Raw genomic sequence first — 20,686 nt, 5'->3', positions numbered from 1 at the left:
AAAGTGAAGAAGATCTAAAGAGCCTCTTGATGAAAGTGAAAGAGGAGAGCAAAAAAGTTGCCTTCAGCTCAACATTCAGAAAACTAAGATCATGGCATCACTTCATGGCAAACAGATGGGGAAACAGTGGAAACAGTGGCTGACTTTATTTTTCTGGGCTCCAAAATCACTGCAGATGGTGACTGCAGCCATGAAATTAAAAGACACTTACTCCTTGGAAGGAAACTTAGGACCAATCTAGACAGCATATTAAAAAGCAGAGACATTACTTTGTCAACAAAGGTCCATCTAGTTGAGGCTATGGTTTTTCCAGTAGTCATGTATGGATGTGAGAGTCGGACTATAAAGAAGGCTGAGCACCGAAGAATTGATGCTTTTGAACTGTGGTGTTGGAGAAGACTCTTGTGAGTCCCTTGGACTGCAAGGAGATCCAACCAGTCCATTCTAAAGGAGATCAGTCCTGAGTGTTCATTAGAAGGACTGATGTTGAAGCTGAAACTCCAATACTTTGGCAACCTGATGCGAAGAGCTGACTCATTTGAAAAGACCCTGATGCTGGGAAAGATTGAGGGCAGGAGGAGAAGGGGGCAACAGAGGATGAGATGGTTGGATGGCATCACCAACTCAATGGACATGGGTTTGGGTAAACTCTGGGAGTTGGTGATGGACAGAGAGGCCTGGTGTGCTGCGGTTCATAGGGTCGCAGACTCAGACACGACTGAGTGACTGAACTGAAATTAATGCTTTTTTTTTTTCCGCATCGGTCAAACCCCGATTTTGAATCTGAAAGGATAATTTTGAGTCACTGCTTTATCTTTTGTCAGTGCTCCACCCACCTCTAAGTCATTATAACTGTACTGACAGTGAGTCAGGGTATAAAAGGAGATTCGATCCTCTGTTTTCAATGATATAATTCAGAACATGGGCTACAACATAGATTTATTCTGCATTCTGGCAAACGGGTTCCATTATGAATATCCAAACCCTTCTGCTCAGGTCATTCTACCTTAAACATACTGGGTGCTTCATGAATATCTGCTGCTACAAAACCCAGAATGTCGAATCCATGAACCAAACGTCAACTTTTATCCAAAAAATTATTCTGGAATGAGTTACCCTAATGAGGTATGTCTTACTGGCAGAGCTTTAAGCCAAGGAGGAACCTCCAGTCTCCCTATGTTTGACCCAAAGACCCGAAACGGCCCCCCAGTATATCCAGAGCAGGTGCCTCACCAACTGTAATGTCCCAGTCACCTGGGAATACTAAGCAGGGCAGGCTCTGAGTCTGCAGGTCGGGGCGACGCTGAGATTTGGCATTTTAAGGAGCACCCTTGCTGACGGAAACCAGCCGCTCCTGGTTCCCTGGTCCCCAAATCACATGTTCAGCAGCAAGGCTGTAGAGAACAGATGGCCTTGGCTGTTCTCCAGGCAACCGTCTCCAAGGCCAGGCCTGCTGGATCATGCCACACCCACCTCTAGAGAGCTATTTTCCTATCTGCTCTCCTCCCGACGCTGTTCACATGTATAAACACCCATGCTCCATGGCTCTGAGGGCCTGGCACTGATCTTCTAACTTCTGTGAGTGAGCATGACATCAGACCCACCATGGGGAGACAATTAAACCAACAGAGACACCCAGATCTTAAATCAACAGACATCACCCAGACCTTGTATAAAGTCTGAACACACAGTATTCAACATTTAGTATTCACTTTCATTGGCTTTACCTTGATGAAGGATTCATTATTGGTTGCTACGTACACTCGGAAAGACAAGGACGGGTTATGGTCGATGGCTTTGTACAGAATCACCGCCCCGTGGTGGAATACCGTCTCTTCGCTTTGAATAACGGGTCCCACAGGAGAAAGAGAGCTCACACGCCATTTGACGTGGGTTGCAGAATGGTCCACAGTATATTCTAATGAGGCCCCAGTACTTTTAACATGGAAGACTTTGAACATCATGTTGGTATCTCGGTCTGTTAACACAGGAAGGTGAATTAGTGTTCTGGGCGTTGCATGCGTTGCACACATACTCTCACACGTCCACACATGCACATGCCAATTAAACTTTTAGCAAACAAGTACTCACGACCCAAGCAGAGGGAATGTGGAAACTGAATGGAGGTAAGACAGAGCGGGTCACATTTAACATCAAACAAGGGTCCACCGACGGCCCAGGGCTTCTCAATGAGGTCTGAATATTTGCTCCAGGACAAGACGCAATACTTGATATCAACTTTCCTGTTAACCTCAAATATCAGACCAGTCTCCGTGCACTGGTAAGTTCCCTCTCCATCCACCTTCAGCCTGCATCGGACAGAGAAGAACACCTGTCAAGTCCTGATGTTTGTTTAGGAGAGGATTTCTTTAAAAAAAATTTTTTTAACTCATTTTATTTTGTTGTTTAATTTCACTCAAAAGCACTGAGGGAACTCCATAACATTTTGAAGCAGCATCACAATCAAAGGAAGCAATCTAAGGCTTTTCCCGGTGGCTCAGTAGTAAAGAATTCTCCTGCCAGTGCAGGAGACACAGATTTGATTTCTCATCTGAGAAGATCCCACCTACCTCGGAGCAACTAAGCCCGTGTGCCACAGGAAAGTAGCCCCCACTCCTCGCAACTAGAGAAAAGCCCGCACAGCTACAAAGACTCGGCACAGCCAAAACAAATAAATAAAATTATACATATATATAAAAAGAAAACAATCCAAGAAAGGACATAAAATGTGTGAAGTTAAGTTATGCTGTTTTGTGTTTCCCCAACTTCTGGTTATTTTTACATAGGCAGATAAATTACTAATGGTATCATGTCTCCTCAATTCCCAGTGACTCACAAAAACTGTCCTCGGGAAAGAAGCCTGGGGGTCACGAGTTCATTGTGTTTCTGGAGAAAAAGCACAGAATAACACATAAGTAAATGTCATTTTCTTAAATAAAGCAAATTAATCTTCCTTTATAATTAAAAACATACTTACATTTTCAGCATTACAGTGTTCACAGTGAGCTTGGATCTTATTAGATTCTAAATGATAGAGAAAAAATTTTACTTACAGGAATGTGACAGGCATTTTCAGACAAAATTTTTTTGACAAATATATATGATATGACCATATCACAAAATCCAAAGATATAGGCCCCCTCAGCAATAATGAGACTATTTTGGAGAATGTAAGTTCATACCTGAATTATAATGCTGTGTGGGCAATTCTTTATCCTCCCATTCTTCAACTGTAAAAGATATTGTCACACATGTATTGGCATAAGTCAGTTACAGGGTAAATCAGTTAAACCCCCCCCCCCCACACACACACACACCCAGCTTCACACCAATAAGAACCTTGTGCTAAATCACTTCAGTTGTGTCTGACTCTTTGGGACCCTATGGACTGAGGCCTGCCAGGTTCACTGTCCATGGGATTCTCCAGGCAAGAATACTGGAGTGGGTTGCCACTTCCTGCTCCAGAAGATTGTCCCAACCCAGGGATTGAACCCGGGTCTCCTGTGTCTCCTGCATTGCAGGCGGACTCTTTACCACTGAGCCACCGGGCAAGCCCAACAGGAACCTTAAACGTATATTAAACATCTCTTTGAGTGGATTCGGTAATACATGACACATTCTGTTTGTGAGTCTCGCTGCAGGTATAAGGCAGCAGTCCCCAAACTTTTTGGCACCAGGGACTGGTTTCACAGAAGACAATTTTTCCATGGACAAGGGGGCAGTGGGGGGAGGGGCACGGGTTGGGATTATTCAAGTGCATTACATTTATTGTGTACTTCATTTCTACTTTTATGACATTGTGATATATAATGAAATAATTATATAACACATCACATGGCAGAATCAGATCATCAGGCATTAAAGTCTCATAAGGAGTGGGCAACCTAGATCCATGGGTAGTTCATAGTAGGGTCTGTATTCCCATGAGAATCTTGTCCCACCGCTGATCTGACAGGAGGTGGCACTTAGGCGGTAATGCAAGTGATGGAGAGTGGCTGTAAATACAGATGAAGCTTCGCTCACTAGCTCACCGCTCACCTCCTGCTGTGTGGCCTGGTTCCTAATGGTACAAGACAGCAGCCCAGGGGTTGGGGACCTCTGATATGAAGCAGGAAAATAAGCTTGAATGTTAAAGTTTCCATGCACCCCACGTTGGCACATTAAGTCTTTAGCTGATCTTCTGACACTGAAACAATAGCTCTCTCATCTCACACAGGCACAGGGTGAACAGGATACATTAGAGGAGATAAGAGGGCAAGGGCACTGCCTCACTCTTACCCTGAGCAGACGCTTCCTCGGTGGAAGACTCTCCTAGTTCCCCATCTGCGGAGACAAAAAGAGCTCAGGGCACAGGTGGTCATGGACAAGCTCTTCACCAGTCACTCCTCAGCTAGACCAGTGTCTCAGCTAGACAGCCGCAGGCCCCAGTGAAGAGTCCCTCAGAGTGGTCAGAAGTCAGTAACTAAGCCAGAGTCGTTATCCCCAAGACAGAGCCTGAATGGCATCAGCCCTTCAGGTTAGTATAGTTAGAGATCAGCGGAGCAGTGAGAGAGGAACTGACGTCTGATTTGGGGCATGTTTAAGCCGGAACTGTCTTGTAAGAGTCTCTGATTTAGCATGTGGGCTCTTTCCACTGGCTCCCCACCACTCGCCTCTGGCCTGCCTCCCTGCATTTAGTGCCCTCCAGTCACTCTGAACCACTCTCCACGCCAAAGCATGCTCCTGCCTCCGGCCCTTTGCACTCACTGTCTCCCAGGCTGAATATTCACATTGCTCACCCAGTCACATCCCTGCTGTCTCTGCTCAAATGTCACCTTATCAGAGCGGCTTTCATGACGCCCCACCCCTCTCCCAAAGCAGGGCCTGCCTGACACATCTCTTCCCCCTTTCATGTTCATCAGGGTACTGCTCACCACCTCACCCATGATAAGCTCAGTGTTTCTGCTTCCTGTCTCTCTCCCCACTAGAATGTAAGTTTCACAAGGACTGTAATCCCAGGGCCTGGTAAGCATTCATTTTCTGAATGACTAGAATCGCAGAATACAAAAATACATTATGAAAGGGAACAGTGGTGAATTTTCCTGTTATCTACACCGGCTACTAGTTGCATGAGTTCAGGCTCTTTAGTTACATACGAAATCTTTGTCTATTACCTTCCTCATCTGTTAAATGAGAATTAACATAATACCACTCCCCAGAAAGACAGAAAATTAAATTATGGGTAGTTGACTCATTGGAAAAGACTCTGATGCTGGGAGGGATTGGGGGCAGGAGGAGAAGGAGATGACAGAGGATGAGATGGCTGGATGGCATCACTGACTTGATGGACGTGAGTCTGAGTGAACTCCAGGAGTTGGTGATGGACAGGGAGGCCTGGCGTGCTGCAATTCACGGGGTCGCAAAGAGTTAGACACGACTGAGCAACTGAACTGAAATGAGGGATTGCGTCTGGTACTCAGCAAGCAGTCAGTGAGTGCTAGCTATTATTTTGCTATGGGTGATGTGTGAAACTCAAAAACATTAATAATTCTGAAGCAGACAATAACCTTTCACTTGGGAGATGACTTGGGTGTTGAATACTTGGTTTTATATTTGAAAGATCTGAAGAACCTTTGGGAGGATGAGTCCCATTAGTAAGACAGGCATCTTGAGCACACATGGAAGGTCCAGGCCACCACCAATGCCCAGAAGCAGTGGACCTCCTCTCCGCGCCCCCAGGACCCTGGCTCCAGTCCTTGCTACACAAGCTGCCTGCTCTCAGGACATTACATGGGGACCAGGGGTTGCAAGACAGAACCAGATTTAAAAAACAGCATTAAAATGAAATAGAAAATAGAGACTAAACGTATTCAGAATTCTGGACTCAGAATACCATAGATCTGAAGGTTCTGAAACACCGATCCAAGTCCTGCACCAGAAAATCTTTCAATCCTATTCCACAGTTGCTATCCTAAAAAGCATCACAAAATTCTTATTATTTAATGACTATCATCTACACTGCATTTCACCCACATCCCATGTTTTTGTGTCTTGCGATTTGCCTGGGGAACTGAGAAAACGAAAGTTATTAGAGAAGCCTAACCGCCCAGCACAGTCTCCCACCAGGTCTTCCCAGCCAAAGCAGAGAAACTGATGTATTTCTCTCCAATACATAACTCTCGGCTTCTCTTTAATCCATGCGATTCAGGTGACTTCAGGGCTCAGAACAGAAGGTATATCCAATCAGAAGGATGACGGGTGGGCCTGCACAGCCAGTTGGCCCACCCACAGAGAAGCAAGCATCCCAGGGTAGCCTATTTGGTCCTCCCATCTGACCTGAGAATGGAGGTGAATGAGGGGTATCTTTTTGACCTCTTCCCCAAGGTGGAGGATAAAAGGTCTTTTAACAAAGAGACTAACCTCCAGGAAAGGCAGGGCCCTGTGGACAGCCCTGGACATCCAGGTGTCTCACATGGCCAAGGGCCAGGTCCAGTAGCTCCCTGACCTACATGTGCCCTGTCTGACAGCACTGACTCCAGCCTCCCATCCAGATCTGAGCCTATCTTGAGCCTCACGGACTCCAAATGCCTTCCACCTGGTTGCCACCCTGACGAGGCCCTGGGCCAAACCTGGCTGCCAGGACCCTGGGGGCCCTGCCTCTGGATCCCTGTCTCCATGGCCATTTACTCAGTTATTAACCAGGAACAACAAAGAACAGATCCCAGGAAACAGCCTCTGACTTCATTTCTATTCTAGTCCAAGCTACGGAGGCTGGACTTCTGATTGCATTTAATTGGATGAAATAATCCTTATTATGCATAAGGAGGACTGGAAGTAGGAAGGCTGGCATACATTATTCCTTATGGGTATCAGATGGTGACATCTACTGCATGAGTGTGATACAGAAATGACTACAGGTTCTTATCTATACACAACATGACTGCAAGGAGCTTACAGTTACCTTCATGGGTTCCCCACTGGGAAACTGCAGAGAGAATTAGATTAAATACAGGACTTCTGAGTGAAAAGACTTCATTTATTTTAAAATATTATAAAGACACCCCCTGACTGCCTTGTTAAGTATTTGTGTTCATAAGCAGATTATATTCTAAGAACTGGGAGGGCGAAAAATCCTAAAGCATAATAAAATCAGTTAAAATAAAAGCTTAGTCATGCAACTTAAGTATTTCACGAAACTTTAGACCAAAAGCAAATTTTATATTTAGAATCTATGTCTTTAAAGTGGTTTCATGACTCAAGATGTTCATAAACAGCCAGAACAGCAAGCCAGAAACTTTAAACCACAAATGGTACCACATTTTCAGCAGTGAACAGTCTAGTCTGTGATTAACTGTGAGCAGCGCCCACCATGGGAGGAAGCAGAGACTGTGGCTGTAGATTTCGGTCAGTCCCTCAATCTCTTCTCCTCTGGGAACCGCAGAGCAAAGCCGCACACGCAGAGTCTTGGCATCAGTGCAGACCAGGAACACACCCCTTGTATTCCAAGTGTACTGAGCTCAAATTTTCAAAATGCTTATTCATTTCCCAGTGTTGAGCCCAATCTGACACAGAAAAAGATCACGAACAAGCAACTTGCAACTTAAAAATCTCAAAGCCTATCCTTCTTTCTTCCTTTCAGTAACAAAAAAGAAAGTCAGAGGAAGGAAGGATATACTCACTTGTTTTTTCTGGTTTTGCCTCCTCATTATCTACAAAAAAAAAAAAAAGGTTGAAATCATGTCATATAAAATTCATATGACAACTAAGAAAAAAACACACAGGCTAATAGAATAGGTAAAGTGTCTGCCTCTCACCAATAGCAACCATTTCCTGTCTTTCTTCCTCAGCTCATCCTGTTTTGCCACTTTACTTGCCAACTAGAAATTATTTACCATGTAAGTACTTTTCGGTACTTCAACAAAAGGACACTTGTAATTACTATGTCCTCAAGCAATATCAGTGACATGGGCTTTACCTTAAAATAAAAATAAAGGTGTCCATGTTTAACTAGAATTCTGTTATTAAAGGAAAACATACACAGATAACTCACCAGATTCAGCTTCAGAACCGCTCTCAAAACTGCTGTCCTCACCTTAAAAGAAAGAAAAAAGGATACACAGAAGCACACAATGAATAAAAAAGTAGGAACCATTTTTTAAAATTATACATATAATAAAACAGACCCAAACTCCACTAATTTCCTCCTTTTACTCCATTCTCACTGAGTCCCAAACTAGTCTGGTTTACGAAAAAGAAGGCTTATCTTTCTTTGGAGCTGGATGAAATATACTTTAATTACTAAAATATGAGCCCAAATCATACTTTGGCTGCAATAACCACTTTATCTGGGTGTCATCCAAGTCTCAACCAGCCTGGCCTGCCTCTACTGCTCCCATCTTGCCTCTGCACTGTGCATCTAGAAGGTTCCATGCACAAGTTCAGTGATACAACAGTGCAGAAATCTGTAATGCAAAATAACATTTCCCTGAAGCACCCCAAGAATGCTCCCTCCCTTTCCTCACCCCCAACTCAGCCTGTCTGTCCACTGCAATCAGGCTTCTGTTCCCACAGTTAGCTTGGAATTCTTTCCCCAATGTCCCCAAAGGCCCACTAACCCCAGACCCTTGGGACAGATCCATAGTTCCCAGAGGTACAGGCATCTACCAGCCCTTCCTGTCCACACAGCTCTCCCATCTATTCTGGTTCTCCATCTACCTCTGCATGTCTTCCATCTGCCCTACTGTGCGTGCTTCATGCTCAGTCGTGTCCAACTGTTTGCCACCCCATGGACCGTAGCCCGCCAGGTTCCTCTGTCCATGGGGATTCTCCAGGCAAGAACAGTGGAGTGGGTTGCCATGCCCTCCTCGATGGGATCTTCCCACCCAGCGATCAAACCCCAGTCTCCTGCACTGCAGGCGGATTCTTTCCCATCAGAGCCACCAGGGAAGCCCACCCAACTACTAATACCCAGGCCCCACTTCCCACACACACCCAGCCTTCTTCCTACCTTGAGAGCCCCATAAGGGCCTATCACCTACCTCCCAAAGAGGATTCCAACCCCCACCTCCAAGGGCGCCCTGACCTGTTCCTGACAGACCAGACAAGCAGAGGCACCTCTCTCTCCCTCATCCACCCTCTTCAACTGCTCCTCCTGCTTCACCCTGCTTGGGATCCCCTGAGTAAGTATGTGGAAAGCTATTAATATGGTTCTCAGATCATCCCTCGATACACACACACTACCAACCAAAACCAAGGATGGGCAATAGCTATATGGAGGAAAGAAAAGAGTTGATAATAAAGATGAGAACAATAATAGAGCAGCTAAGAGCAGCTTTTCTGGGGTGTTCACCATGTGCCAGGCACTATACAGTATATATACTTACTCATTTACATGTATTCATCAATTACCTTTATGTACTCATTTTGCACATCTATATTTACATATATTTATGTAAGAGCTTTACATATGTTAACACATTAGCCCTCACAACTGCCCAATGAGGCAGGCTGAGGTCAGTTAATTTCCTTATGTAAGACCACCACCACCACCAGCCCCACTACCCCTATTCTCCACCCAGGGAGTTGAAGCTATCAACTCGGGTAGTCCAGCTTGAACTTGCATTCTTACCCATGCTGTTTCACTTGCAAACATGCTTCTTATTGCTTCAGCAGTTTAACACCCAGGAGCTGGTGATGGATAGGATGAGTGGGAAGAAGGGGAGGAGGAGGCAGGCTCACCTGAGTGGAAGGCGAGGCACTGAAGCAGGGGCTGGGAGATCAAAAGTGGTAAGACACGGCCTTGGTCCTCCAGGGCTCGAAGCACAGAGTTGTGGTTCTCAACCTTGGCTGCACACTGATGCCACCTAGGGAGCTTTCCACACACACCCAGCCATGCCTGGGATTCTGGCTTCCTTGGGGGGTACTGATTAACTAATCGGGGCTGGCATTTGTGGTAAAGGGCCCCAGATAACTGGAATGTACAGCCAGGGCTGAGAACCATGGACTAAAACCAACCCACCATAATCACTTCCTCGTTCCCCCAGCTGTACACAGCGTGACTGCCACTCCTTCCTCCAAGTCTCAGACACGCCCTCCCATTGCCTAGATAGCCCTTCCCCAGACCCCACCTCCAGACCCCAGGGTATCCATGAGAAGCCAGCCCAAAGTCACTTCTGCTGACCGACTCCCTCTGCCGCACCAAGTCAGATGAGAAGTGCCTCTCTCTGATCCATCCATCTACCCCTCTGTCAAGCAGTGGCTTCTTGCTGAGCTGTTGGTGCCTGAGCCCTGGAGGACTGAGGCCATGTCTCACCACCCTGATCCCCCCACACCCATCCCTAGATGTTCCATGAGTGATGACTGTGTGAATGAACAAATGCTTTGCCCAGATTTAAAGAGCCGAGCAGCCCCTACCATGTCTCTACTCTGCCAGTTCCCTCGCAGTATGGGACTTCTGCGTGTATCTGTGTGCGCCCGTGCGTGCTAAGGTGGGTCCAACTTTCTGAGACCCCATGGACTGTAGCCAGGCTCCTCAGTCCATGGAATTCTCCAGGCAAGATCTCTGGAGTGGGCTGCTGTGCCCTCCTCTAGGTGATCTTCCTGACCCAAGGATCGAACCTGCATCTCCTGCATTGACCGGCAGGTTCTTTACCACTAGCGCCACCTAGGAAGCCCCTAGGACCTCTGCAGGGATGTAATTCTGCCTGGACCAGCCCCAGGTGAGGCCCACTTCTGCTCCAGGTCCCTGGGACGCAGAGTCTGGGGCCATGCCTTCAATTCACCTTCCCTCTGGTTTGGGGCCTAAGACTCCTTATTCTATTTCTGCTTCCCTGCCCCCTCAAGCCCCCAGGACCATCTTTCTGTCTCATGGCACATATTTGAGAACTAAATAAGATGTCTGTGAAGAGTGACCAGCCCAGGGCCTCGTACACAGTAGTCACGATGTTTAAGGGGTAGCGATTTTTACTAACAGGTCACACTCCTGAACTCTAGTAACAGGCCAGCCCAAGCCTGCTACCCCCAGCCCTAAACCCTCCCCACGTTTGCGTAGGTTAGAGCTCTGGCAGCAGGATCCCTGTTTGGGGAAGCTAGCATGCAAACAGCCCCCAACTCTGAGTTTCTTTTCTCTCATTTTCTCATCCTGGTGGGTTCCACCTTCACCACACCCAGCTGTCCTGAATGCCAGCCTAGATGCAGACAAAACCTACACCCCTTTGACCCATTTCATTCCACTGTATTTTTAAAAACTTTTAAAAATAAACCTTAAAAAAAAATGAAAGGAAGGACAGAAAGGTGAGAAAGGGAACAGAGGAAGTGTGGCAGCAGGCAAACTGAAATCCCAGGCCCCGTGCCTTCCCCAGGCTAGAAGCCCGGTCCTCAGCATTGAAGTGTGGAGTCCTAGCCACCAGACCACCAGGGGATTCCCACCTACACTTCCTGACCAGCCTCCCTTCGTCCAGCTGAGAAGGCTCCACCCCACTCTGACCTGAAGTGTCTCTCCCCCAGCCCTAGAATCTGAATTACCTACCATACTCTGCATTCAAGCATTTTTAACTCTCAACTTCAGACACTGCTGCCAGCAGCAGGCTTTCTCCCCCTTCCTTAGACAGCGGTCCTTGCACAGTCTCCTTCTAATCTTCATTTTGGTTGCATATTACGAAACCATCTTTCTCCTACTTTTTTATTTGACATTAAAACCAAAGGGTACTTAGCACAACTTTAGGGACCAATCTTCTTTAGTCACTAGCAACAAGGAAACCTCATAAAGATAACTGATGTAATCATCAAACCAGTACAAAATTACCTTGATGAAAAAGGGGGAAATATACTTAATCTTGGACTTCCCTGGTGGCTCAGAGGTTAAAGTATCTGCCTGGAATGCTGGAGACCTGAGTTCGATCCCTGGGTCGGGAAGATCCCCTGGAGAAGGAAATGGCAACCCATTCTAGTACTCTTGCCTAGAGAATCCATGGAGGGAGGAGCCTGGTAGGCTACAGTCCATGGGGTCACAAGGAGTCGGACACGACTGAGCAACTTCACTTTCACTTTCTTTCACTTTCACTTCATACTTAATCTTCCAGATATAAAGATAAAAACTCCCATCTGGCAACAAGATTGCCAGGTGGCCCTGTTTTCAGAAATGACAAGGGCAGGAAACAAATTAGAGGGACAACTTTTGCTACTTGTCTGTCCTAAATATATTCTGTTGCACATAAACCTAATCACAGGAGTAGATCAAGCATGCAAAGACCACAGTCCCAGAAAATGGTTAAGGACAAATGGCCCTGTGATTTCTGTGACTTAAGTTTTTTGAGCTTAAGTTTTTTCAAGAAAACATGGATTTTTTCCTGGATGACAAGCTTTGAATTTTTTTCTTCTGATATAACTTTTTTTATTTTTCTATAACAACCTTGAGTGAGTGAGTGAGTGAGCGAGTGAGTGAAATTGCTCAGTTGTGTCTGACTTGGCAATCCCATGGACTGTAGGAGCCTACCATGCTCCTCTGTCCATGAGATTTTCCAGGCAAGATACTGGAGTGGATTGCCATTTCCTTCTTCAGAGGATCTTCCCAACCCAGGGATCAAACCCGGGTCTCCCACATTGAGGTCCATACACTACATAATTCAGAGTGTACAACTCAATAGCTTTTCATATATTCACAGTTCTCTGGTGGCTTCGACGGTAAAGAATCTGCCTGCAATGAGGGAGAACTGGGCTTGATCCCTGGGTTGGGAAGATCCCCTGGAGGAGGGCATGGCAACCCACTCCAGCATTCTTGCCTGGAGAAGCACCATGGACCAAGGAGCCTGGAAGGCTACAGTTCATGGGTTCGCAAAGAGTCGGATATGACTGAGCAATTCAGTAACAACAACTGTACATCCATCACAACAATCAATTTTTCATTTTAAACATCCCCTAAAATCCCCTGTACATTTTAACTACCACTTTCAATCTCCCCATTCCCCCTAGACCTAGATAACCAATACTCCATTTCCTGCCTGAATAGATTTGCATATTCTAGACATTCCATAAATGTCCAGATAAATCCCATAAATGGAATTACATAATAGATGGGCTTTTGTACCTGGCTTTTCTCACTGAGCATGTTTCCAAGGTTTCACCATGTTGTAGTATGTATCACCGCTTCATTCTTTTTTATGGCTGAATAATATTCCATTGTATGGTGTTATAATATTGAATTGTGTCCCCCAACAAAAACTTCATGTTTTAAGTCATAATCCACCTTAGAATATGACCTTATGTGGAGATACAGTCTTCACAGAAGTATTTACTTTTATGTAAAATGAGGTCATTGGGGTGGACACTAATCCAAGATGACTGGTGTCCTTACAAAAAGGGGAAATTCAGACCCAGAGACACACCACAGGGAGAACATCATGAGATCATGATGATGGCTACCTACAAAGCCAGGAAAGAAATCTAGAACAGACCTTCCCTCCTAGTCTCCCAAGAGAACCAACCCTGCCAACATCCTGACTCACATTTAGCCCCCAGAATGTGAGAGAACATACTTTTGCTGGTTAAGCTCCCCAGTCTATGGCACTTTCTTACAGCAGTCACAGCAAACAAACACAAATGGGTACACCACATTTTGCTTATGAGTTTAAAACTTGACGGACTTTTGGGTTGTTTCCTACTTGCAAATATCATGAATAATGTTGCTGTGAACATTCATGCACAAGTTCTTTTGTAGAGATATGGTTCCATTTCTCTTGGCTATATACACGGGAGAGAAACTGCTGGGTCAAATAGCAATTACCTTTAACTATTTGAGGACTACCAAACTGTTTTCCCAGGTGGCTGTGTCAATCTACATTCCTATCAGCAGTGTGGGTGGGTGTGGGTGTTCAATCGTGTCTGACTCTCTGTGACCCTATGGATTGTAGCCCACCAGGCTCCTCTGGTGGTTTTTTCCAGGCAAGAATACTACAGTGAGCTGCCATTTCCTCCTCCAGGGGATCTTCCCAACCCAGGGATTGAACCCACATCTTCTGCATCCCCTACACTGCAGGAGGATTCTTTATTACTGAGCCACTGGGGAAGCCTCCATCAGCAGCGTCAGTTCAGTTCAGTTCAGTTCAGTTGCCCAGTCGTGTCTGACTCTCTGCGACCCCATGAATCACAGCACACCAGGCCTCCCTGTCCATCACCAACTCCCGGAGTTCACTCAGACTCATGTCCATCGAGTCCGTGATGCCATCCAGCCATCTCATCCTCTGTCGCCCCCTTCTCCTCCTGCCCCCAATCCCTCCCAGCCATCAGGGTCTTTTCCAATGAGTCAACTCTTCGCATGAGGTGGCCAAAGTATTGGAGTTTCAGCTTCAGCATCATTCCTTCCAATGAACACCCAGGGCTGATCTCCTTTAGAATGGACTGGTTGGATCTCCTTGCAGTCCAAGGGACTTGCAAGAGTCTTCTCCAGCACCACAGTTCAAAAGCATCAATTCTTCGGCACTCAGCTTTCTTCACAGTCCAACACTCACATCCATACATGACCACTGGAAAAACCACGGCCTTGACTAGATGGACCTTTGTTGGCAAAGTAATGTCTCTGCTTTTTAATACGCTATCTAGGTTGGTCATAACTTTCCTTCCAAGGAGTAAGCATCTTTTAATTTCATGGCTGCAGTGATTTTGGAGCCCCCAAAAATAAAGTCTGACACTGTTTCCACTATTTCCCTATCTATCTCCCATGAAGTGATGGGACCGGATGCCATGATCTTTTTCATTGCAGCCACCCTAGTGGCTGTGAAATGGCATATTTCTGTGGGTTTGAATTGTATTTCCGTGAAATAATATTGAGCATCTTTCATGTGCTTATTGGGCATTTGTACATCTACTCTGGAGAAAAGATTTTTTAATCCAAAGGTCCTATGAAATCCAGCCCCCACCTGTCTCTACAGACACACTTTGGCCCTGCCACCCTTCCCCTCGCTCTCTGATTCCAGTCATCTGACCTTCTTCAGTCTCTGCAAACAAGCGCTGTGCACTTTCCCACATGGGGACATGTACATTTACACCTGCAAGTCTTTTGAACTCAGATAACTCTTGTCCCCACCTTTGCCCTGTTACCGTAATGCATCCTTCAGAGTTCAAGTCAACCATCACCTCCTCAGGGAAACCTCCCAGGAATACCCCAGCCAAGTATCCAACACCTGGTTTGGCTCGCAGAGGACCCTGTATTAGGTTAGTGAAACCAATCTAGAAAATGGTCCAGTTGCCTCATCAGATAAATTCTCAGTTTCATTAAGCACAGCTTCATCACTGAATTTTAAGTTACTGATTTCACTAGGCTAGGTAACCATGAAAGTTTAAAACTTAATCAGCTCTTTCAAGTAGAAAGATGAAAGTTCCTATCTTTCATACAGATTGCTTGAAGTAAAACAGAAAAATTAATTGTTATTTATCTTGCGATAAATTGGTTATTTTATAAAAATTTAATTGGGGCATTTACCAATGTTAATCATATCTCTTACCTGATTTAGAGTCCCCTGAAGTATCTAGGTTGGGGCTGCGGAAATCTAAATTTTGAGAAAGAAATCAAGTTTAGTAGTATAAATACCAGGATAAAATAGAAGACTGTGTTCATTTTTGTAAAAAAAAATGCTAAACCAAAAATAACAGAAGTATCCTCTTCTATAAACTGAATTACCTCTTTAAACCCAAAGCAGCACTGCAAGTCAAATTAACACCCAGTTACCAATGGTAAGCAAGGCCATATTCTCAAAGGATAAAAGATTTAGACCAAGCAACCTTAAGCCTTTTCCAAGAGAAGGCAAACAGAAAGCCAATAAACTTTATAATGACCTTTGGCTGGGTCCCTGGCAACCTCTTGGAGTGGCACTCTTTGATCAACTTAGCTGCTCTCTAAAAACATCCCTGGAAAAAGGCACCTGGTTTTAGATTTTGTAACTGAAGAGCAAACGATGGTGTTTCTATGGAAAAGACTCAGAGTCCTTTCCCATCGAACAGTCAACTCATGCAAACAACCATCACTGATTTAGTGAAATGACACAGACAGGTTAGAGGTGAGGATCCAGATAAGTTGGGACCAGACTAGGGAGGACCTCAAACGCAATTGAGAAGAACTGGCCTTGGGGGGTGTTTCTCCTACAGGGAATGACATGGAGATGCAGAATTACATGAGTGCTTCAAGCTGAAATGGGCCGTGGTGTTCCCAAAGATGCCGGTGGACTTTGGGCGGGGGGCAGCGGAGAGGGGGGCGGGAGGTACTGTTGTTCAGGATGCATTAGACTCCAGAGAGTCTAAAACTCCGCTGCAGAGATTCAGCTATGAAGTGATAAGAGCCGAGGCCAGTGTAGGTGCATGGGAATGGAGATATTATAGTAAAGGAGAAGGGGTAACTGCTGCAGAAGTTACCAACAACATCAACTAGAGCAAGAGTATTTCTGTGTAGGGAAGGACTGCCACTTAGTTACCATGCCCCTCATCTGTATTTATGCCACACTCAATTAGATGGCTCATGGAACAGGACCTAGCACTCTTCCATTTCATTTGTCTGGAACATTCACCCATGCCAGGCTGGTGAACAGAAGGGGCTCGATTACTGGTTGACTGCTTCCCCTCGGTGCAGACAGAGACTACAGTCCCTTCGCTGACTTCCTGTCCACTGTGCGATGGGCACTTTGCAGAAATTAGGAGAAAATCCATGTCCTAGCCCATAGCATGTGTGAGGACAAGGAAGGACCATGCAGTAGACAAACGAAATTAGGACAATATGAAAGTAAGGAAGGCGCCAGTACTTTGCTGGTCAGAGAGAGAAACTGAGAGAAGGGACTCAAGCCTCAGCAACCCCTAAACCTAGACCATGACCTTCTTTTAACAGCAGAGGTTTTACTTGATCCAGTTTCAGGGACAGAATTAGGTGTTGCTATTTTCATTAAGTATCTAGAATTGATGATAACACTGAAGTACTAAAGAAAATATCTGCTCGTGCATAGAACAATTATAGAATTCCATTGACAATACTTCTCTATTCTTATTTTACTAAATTTAAAATAAGGTTAAAAAGAACATTAGAGGCAGAGTTTAAAAGGAAAGAGATTTAAGAGTATTTGTTTTCTATTCTTAAGTTATAAAAACCACGAAGGTATGAATTCTTTACATTTCATTGTTTTAAATATCTGTTGACAAATAATCTTAAAGAAACTTCTGAAAAACTGTCATTATCTCATCATCCTAACCTACTGATTATTTCAACACATTTCTATAAGCTGGTGACTGCATGAATGTAATGAGGCAATTGCAGCCCATAAATAAAATGAATAAATAAATCATTTTCTAAAAATGCAAATTTCCACACAGTGCAGCTTAAGTTTTTCAGTTACTCAATGCTGACTTAGAGTTCATACCTTTTTCTTCTAAAGAGCCTTGGTGATCATCACTAGAACAAGAAAAGAAAAACAGTTTTATAAACGGATACTAATTTTATACAAATAATTATGAAAGTCTTCAAAATGATCATACTATGTTTCTCCAGAAATGTTGGCAGGTGGAATAACTCTCTCCCTCCTCAAGGCTCTTCTTGCCCCCTCACTCCCCACTCCAATCAGACTCAAAACCACAGGGAGAGAGGTGACTTTGAAGTGTGCAAGTGAAGCCCTGCCGGTCCGCTCACACCCCGGGTACCAGCAGCACCACACACAGGGTCACTGCGCTGAATCCCCACACGGGCACGTCTCCAGCCCATCCATCCACCTCGCCCCGCCACACTGGCTTCCAGTCCCTCCTCCTGGTTCCTACAGAGGGCTGCTCGCCCTCTCACTCCAAGGTCTTCTCACCTGCTTCTCCAGCCTCCTCCCTCCCATAGAGCACTTCCAGGAAATGAAGGGCCTGGACAGCTCCCCCATTCAATTAACTGGTCCTTCCACTGCCTGACCTGGTGTTTGCATCCCCACCCCGGCTCTGCCCTGCTCAGTCCCACGGTAGGTCTCAAGGGAGAACTCCCCACCTCCACTTCCCACTCCCCATCCTCCCCCAGACTCAAAGCCACCAGCCTTTTGCTTTTTCCCACGTACGGAAACCACTCGAGCTAGAGGCACCGAGGACCCCTGCCCAACAAACCCAAGGGGCCCTCTTCATCCTTAGGGGCCACCTCCCTTTCGATGAAGCAGGTGACAGGCTCCGTGGTGGCTTCCAGCGCCCCTCACCTGGTCTCTTCCCTCCCCTCAGCTCGGTGGCCTCTCCTGCCTCCAGGTGCTTCATTTCCCAGCTCCATCAGCTCCTGGCGATTAGCTTTGTCCCAAGACCACCTCAGTGCGCCCTCCACACACTGCCTCAGGCCCGCCTTCAGGCCAAAGCTTCAGATCCTAGATCTCTGACCCCTCCCCAGGCCTCCTCCCTGACTTCCAGGTACTTAAGGCCCAAGGGTCACTTCAGCACTTTACATACAGTCAGCACAAGCTAGTCCTTGCCTTTTCCTCTCCAAGAAAACCTGATCCTCCCAACCTGTCTTCACATAGAATCACCAGGTCACCTAACTGGAACCTCTGAGTCATCACTAACTCTTGCTCCCCCTTTGTTGGGAAGCAGCACAATCAGACTCCTCCCATGCTTCCTCCAACCCACCTCTCAAACTTCTCCCCTCCTCACTGCACACCGCTTCTGCCTGCCTGCAAGCTTCCCGCACTCTCTAACAATTACTGTCTCACTCTCTTGGTCTGTTCCTCTGCAGGACCTTATCATGTCTTTGCCCTTCTATGGCTTCTCACTGCTTCCTGGCACCGCACGCATGGACCCCCACCCTTCTCCCCTGTCGCCTACCCTTCCTGCTCCCCCAGAAGGAATGTTCTTCACTGTCCCAAGCACACCCTGCATAACACACACACACACACACATACACACCACGCTCTGCACCCTCCCCCGAAAAGAGTCACTGCCAGGAGCCTTGCAGCTGTGCAGCTCAGCTATGTGTGCCCCATGGACACGTAGAGTTTGTGCATATAAGTAAGAGCCCTGCCCTCCACCATGATGCCCAAACTGCTCCTTATCCCTCAGGAACAGCGTTTCACAAGTTGTGGACTTGAAGACATTAGAACTCTCAGAGAGCCTTCTAAAAACCATTCTTCTGGGCCCATCAAATCAGAATCTGATGAATAAATGAAAAACCAGGAAGAAAACAACAATGGTGTTATTTGCACTTATGAGTGTTTAAAATCTTTCTGGATTTTCTCATTGAATCATCCCAATAAGCCTATGAAGGCCATTTGACAAATGCAGAGACTGGAGCTCAGAGAGGTTCATTAACTTTCTTGAGGTCACACAGCTAACAAACAGAAAAGGAGCACCTGACCCTGGGCCATTAAGACTTCAAAGCCCCTGGGACCATGTCTTCCTTCACGCCCCACCACTTCACCGGCTGACCCCAGCCCTGGCAGTGACAGAAAACTGAGGAAGAAAAGAGCAAAAGCAGTGGACTGACTGCTAGTCCCTTCCTTTCCCTTCTTCAGTCAAGTCAGTCAGGAGCCTCCAGATTTTGAAAACCTCCCTGACTCAAGGTTTTTTCTGATAAACATTCCCAAGTATTTGGTATTTCCCAAGCTCCATGTCCTACGAAAACTATGCATTTTCATTTTCAGACCCAAGTCTTCTTACTTTTTAATCTTAACCTCTGGCTCAGAAGGTCAGAGAGCGGTGGTAAGCCTGAAATTAAGAAATGTTCCAAGACATTAAGAAAGACTAAAACATGGTTCCCAATGAAATGCATACAAGGACGAGCCAGCCATTGCGTCGTTTTTCTCCAGACTCATACCCTTATAATGCAGTCACTGTACCTTTTAATTTAAAAGTAATTATGAGAACATGTAATGGGACTGGATGCCATGATCTTAGTTTTTTGAATGTTGAGTTTCAAGCCAGCTTTTTTACTCTCTTTTTTTACTTTCATCAAGAGGCTCTTTAGTCCTTCACTTTCTGCCATAAGGGTGGTATAATTCGTGTATCTGAGGTTATTGCTATTTCTCCCAGCAATCTTGATTCCAGCTTGTGCTTCATCCAGCCTGGCATTTTGCATGATGTACTCTGCATATAAGATAAATAAGCAGGGTGACAACATACAGCCTTGACATATTTTCCTTTCCCAATTTGGAACGAGTCTGTTGTTCCATGTCCAGTTCTAACTGTTGCTTCTTAGCCTGCATACAGATTTCTGAGGAGGCAGGTAAGGTGGTCTGGTATTCCCATCTCTTGAAGAATTTATTCTGTCAATAAAGTACAAGTAGATGTTTTTCTGGAACTCTCTTGCTTTCTCAATGATCCAATGGATGTTGGCAATTTGATCTCTGGTTCCTCTGCCTTTTCTAAATCCAGCTTGAACATCAGGAAGTTCAGAGTTCACGTACTGTTGAAGCCTGCCACTTCATGGCAAACAGATGGGGAAACAATGGAAACAGTGAGAGACTTTATTTTCTTGGGCTCCAAAATCATTGCAGATGGTGACTGCAGCCATGAAATTAAAAGACACTTGATCCTTGGAAGAAAATCTATGACCGACCTAGACAGCATATTAAAAAGCAGAGACATTACTTTGCCAACAAAGGTTCGTCTAGTCGAAGCTATGCTTTCTCCAGTAGTCATGTATGGATGTGAGAGTTGAACTATAAAGAAAGCTGAGCGCCGAAGAATGATGTTTTTGAACTGTGGTATTGGAGAAGACTCTTGAGAGTCC

At 45.6% G+C, this 20,686-nt stretch overlaps 1 protein-coding gene across 1 annotated transcript in view; it reads right to left on the bottom strand.

The window, feature by feature from the left end:
• LOC102180430 overlaps positions 1-20,686 on the bottom strand; it is a 149,286-nt gene that overhangs the window by 12,498 nt on the left and 116,102 nt on the right. Inside the window, exons 4-13 of the mRNA XM_018050332.1 lie at positions 17,373-17,404; positions 15,477-15,521; positions 8,030-8,071; positions 7,659-7,688; positions 4,279-4,323; positions 3,183-3,230; positions 2,978-3,024; positions 2,837-2,886; positions 2,092-2,309; positions 1,728-1,978 (exon numbers count right to left, since the gene is read on the bottom strand). Coding sequence (XP_017905821.1) covers positions 1,728-1,978; positions 2,092-2,309; positions 2,837-2,886; positions 2,978-3,024; positions 3,183-3,230; positions 4,279-4,323; positions 7,659-7,688; positions 8,030-8,071; positions 15,477-15,521; positions 17,373-17,404 — 808 coding nt within the window. The remainder of the gene's footprint in view (positions 1-1,727; positions 1,979-2,091; positions 2,310-2,836; positions 2,887-2,977; positions 3,025-3,182; positions 3,231-4,278; positions 4,324-7,658; positions 7,689-8,029; positions 8,072-15,476; positions 15,522-17,372; positions 17,405-20,686) is intronic.

This window comes from Capra hircus, chromosome 1 (assembly GCF_001704415.2).
Source record: "Capra hircus breed San Clemente chromosome 1, ASM170441v1, whole genome shotgun sequence".
Classification (NCBI taxonomy): Eukaryota; Metazoa; Chordata; class Mammalia; order Artiodactyla; family Bovidae; genus Capra; species Capra hircus.
The sequence above is the reverse complement of the archived record's forward strand: the minus strand, read 5'-3'. Positions and strand labels throughout refer to the sequence as shown.